Source organism: Nicotiana tabacum, chromosome 4 (genome assembly GCF_000715075.1).
Source record: "Nicotiana tabacum cultivar K326 chromosome 4, ASM71507v2, whole genome shotgun sequence".
Classification (NCBI taxonomy): domain Eukaryota; kingdom Viridiplantae; phylum Streptophyta; class Magnoliopsida; order Solanales; family Solanaceae; genus Nicotiana; species Nicotiana tabacum.
Window position 1 is genome coordinate 31,455,434 of NC_134083.1, and position 2,068 is coordinate 31,457,501.

The following is a 2,068-nucleotide window of genomic DNA, read 5'->3' on the forward strand; positions in this document are numbered from 1 at the left end:
TAAGGTTTTCAAGTGGATTGTTAATAGATTGCCACTTGGCTTGTTAATAACTTGTCACTTGACTAAATGACAAGCCAAACTCTATTTCTTTAATATATATATATATATATATATATATATATATATATATATATTGTTAACTAGAAATTTCTTATCGGATGAATGGAGTTAATAAAAATAAATAAGATGTAAATAAATAAAAGAAAGTAAAAGGAAACTTGTATCCAACCAAAAAAAGAGAGACGGTAACTAGTGGCTTAGGAAATAGGAATGGCAATATAAGGAAAGAAAGTAACTTGAGTCCCAAGCGCAACCCTCCCAAGAACTGTAATTAGAAATTTCCTATCAGACCAAATTGCAGTTAATTACCTAAGGTAAAAAGATTCAAAAACCTTGAAAACGGAAAAGAGGAAAGTAAGTACATTATTCTTTAATTTCTTAATCTTTTTTTATTTTGTAAAGAAACTATTTACTAGAAATTTCCTATATACTGGATGAATGAAAGTATGTTAAAATAAATAAAATGAAATCGAGAAAAAGGTAAGCAAATTATATTTTCAGATTCTTCTATTAAATTGCGGAGTATTAAGTTAGTTAAAAAAACGTACGTATTGTGGAAATCAATAAAGAAAGTAACTTAAGTCCCAAGCGTTAACCTTCCGCAGAAATCAACACCTTTTCCTCTCCTAATAATTTGTTTCCTAAATTTTCTGTTGGAATTAACCTGATCAAATATCTATAAATAGTCAATTACAGCATTCACGTCAATAAGCTTCCTCCATTCGTTTAGGGTTTCGTTTCATAGTTAGTCTTCTAACTTGAGAGAACAATAGTGGTTCTTGTCTTTGCATATTGCGGCAATTGCTATTGTCTCATTCTTGTGTTTCTCTATAAGCAAGAAAAAGAGACGACCATATATACCATGTCGACGTTACCTGTACGCCGTGGGTGTATCATGGGTGTTCGGTTTCACCCAACTGAAGCAGAATTGATCAACTTTCTGAAAAGGTTCCTAAAGGGCGAGCCTTTACCGAGTGAATGCCATAATTTCCAACTTGCCGATATCTATGGAGACCAACCACCATGGGAGATATTTGGAGCTTCTGATCATCCCGAAGAGAAGGTTCGCTTTTTTTTTACTCGGTTGAAGAAGCAGAAGAGCGAACATACAAGGGTACGTCGAACTTGCGCCAACGGGACATGGAAAGGCCAAACAAGTATTGATCCTATCAAGAATGGTAAGGGAACTGTGGTTGGGTTTAGAAGATGTTTCAAGTTTCAAACTAGTCGTAGTAAAGAAGGAGAGTATAATAAAATTTGGCTGATGAAAGAATATTCCGTCCGGGATGATTTCTTTAGAGAAAACAGTATTCCTAAGGAGGATATTGTTGTGTGCCGAATCAAGAAGAATATAAGAGCTGAGAAAAATCATGGGGTAACTATGGAGGAACAAGATGTTGCCAAAATAATCGAAGCTATGTTGCATGAACCTGATGAAGATTACTGCACAACAGTACAACCAGCACCAATTTGTCAAGCTGAAAATCAAGTCATGGACGAGACTCAGAAGATGAACGAACATAATAATAGCAGCTATATTAATGACTGCTCCAACTACCAAGAAGAGATCTATTGGGCTGATGATGTGCTCCTAGATATTGACGATTTTGGTGATATAATTTGATGTTAATCTTCACAATCTTGAATAATGAATGGTGGAACCAGAACGCAGGGAAGGAGAGAGCAGCAATCAGTTTACAACTTTATTGAATGAAGTTTACTCAATGGAACTTATAGAAAAGTAGAGCTTCTAGCTAAGTAATAGTGTCTCATCCGAACAAACTTCTTAAGAGAAGCTTGCCAGAAGATTTTACTTGTATTCATGTATATGGAGTATCATTTAATAATTTTGCCATGATTTTACCTATATTATTCCTCTAGTGTATCTTGTTCGTTTCGCTGAAAACAATTATCTTTTGTTGTTTCGATTGCGAGACCCATTAGGAAATATAGGAAACGTATCTGCGCTTTGAGTGAGAAAAAATATATCTTACTTTCACACATACAC

General features: G+C 34.4%; 1 protein-coding gene across 1 annotated transcript; it reads left to right on the plus strand.

Moving 5' to 3' along the window:
* The first annotated feature begins 922 nt into the window (after nucleotides 1–922).
* On the plus strand, nucleotides 923–1,684 carry LOC142180193 (NAC domain-containing protein 90-like). The gene has a single exon (XM_075251137.1). It carries the CDS (start codon nucleotides 923–925, stop codon nucleotides 1,682–1,684), a length of 762 nt encoding a protein of 253 aa, XP_075107238.1.
* The last annotated feature ends 384 nt before the right edge of the window (nucleotides 1,685–2,068 follow it).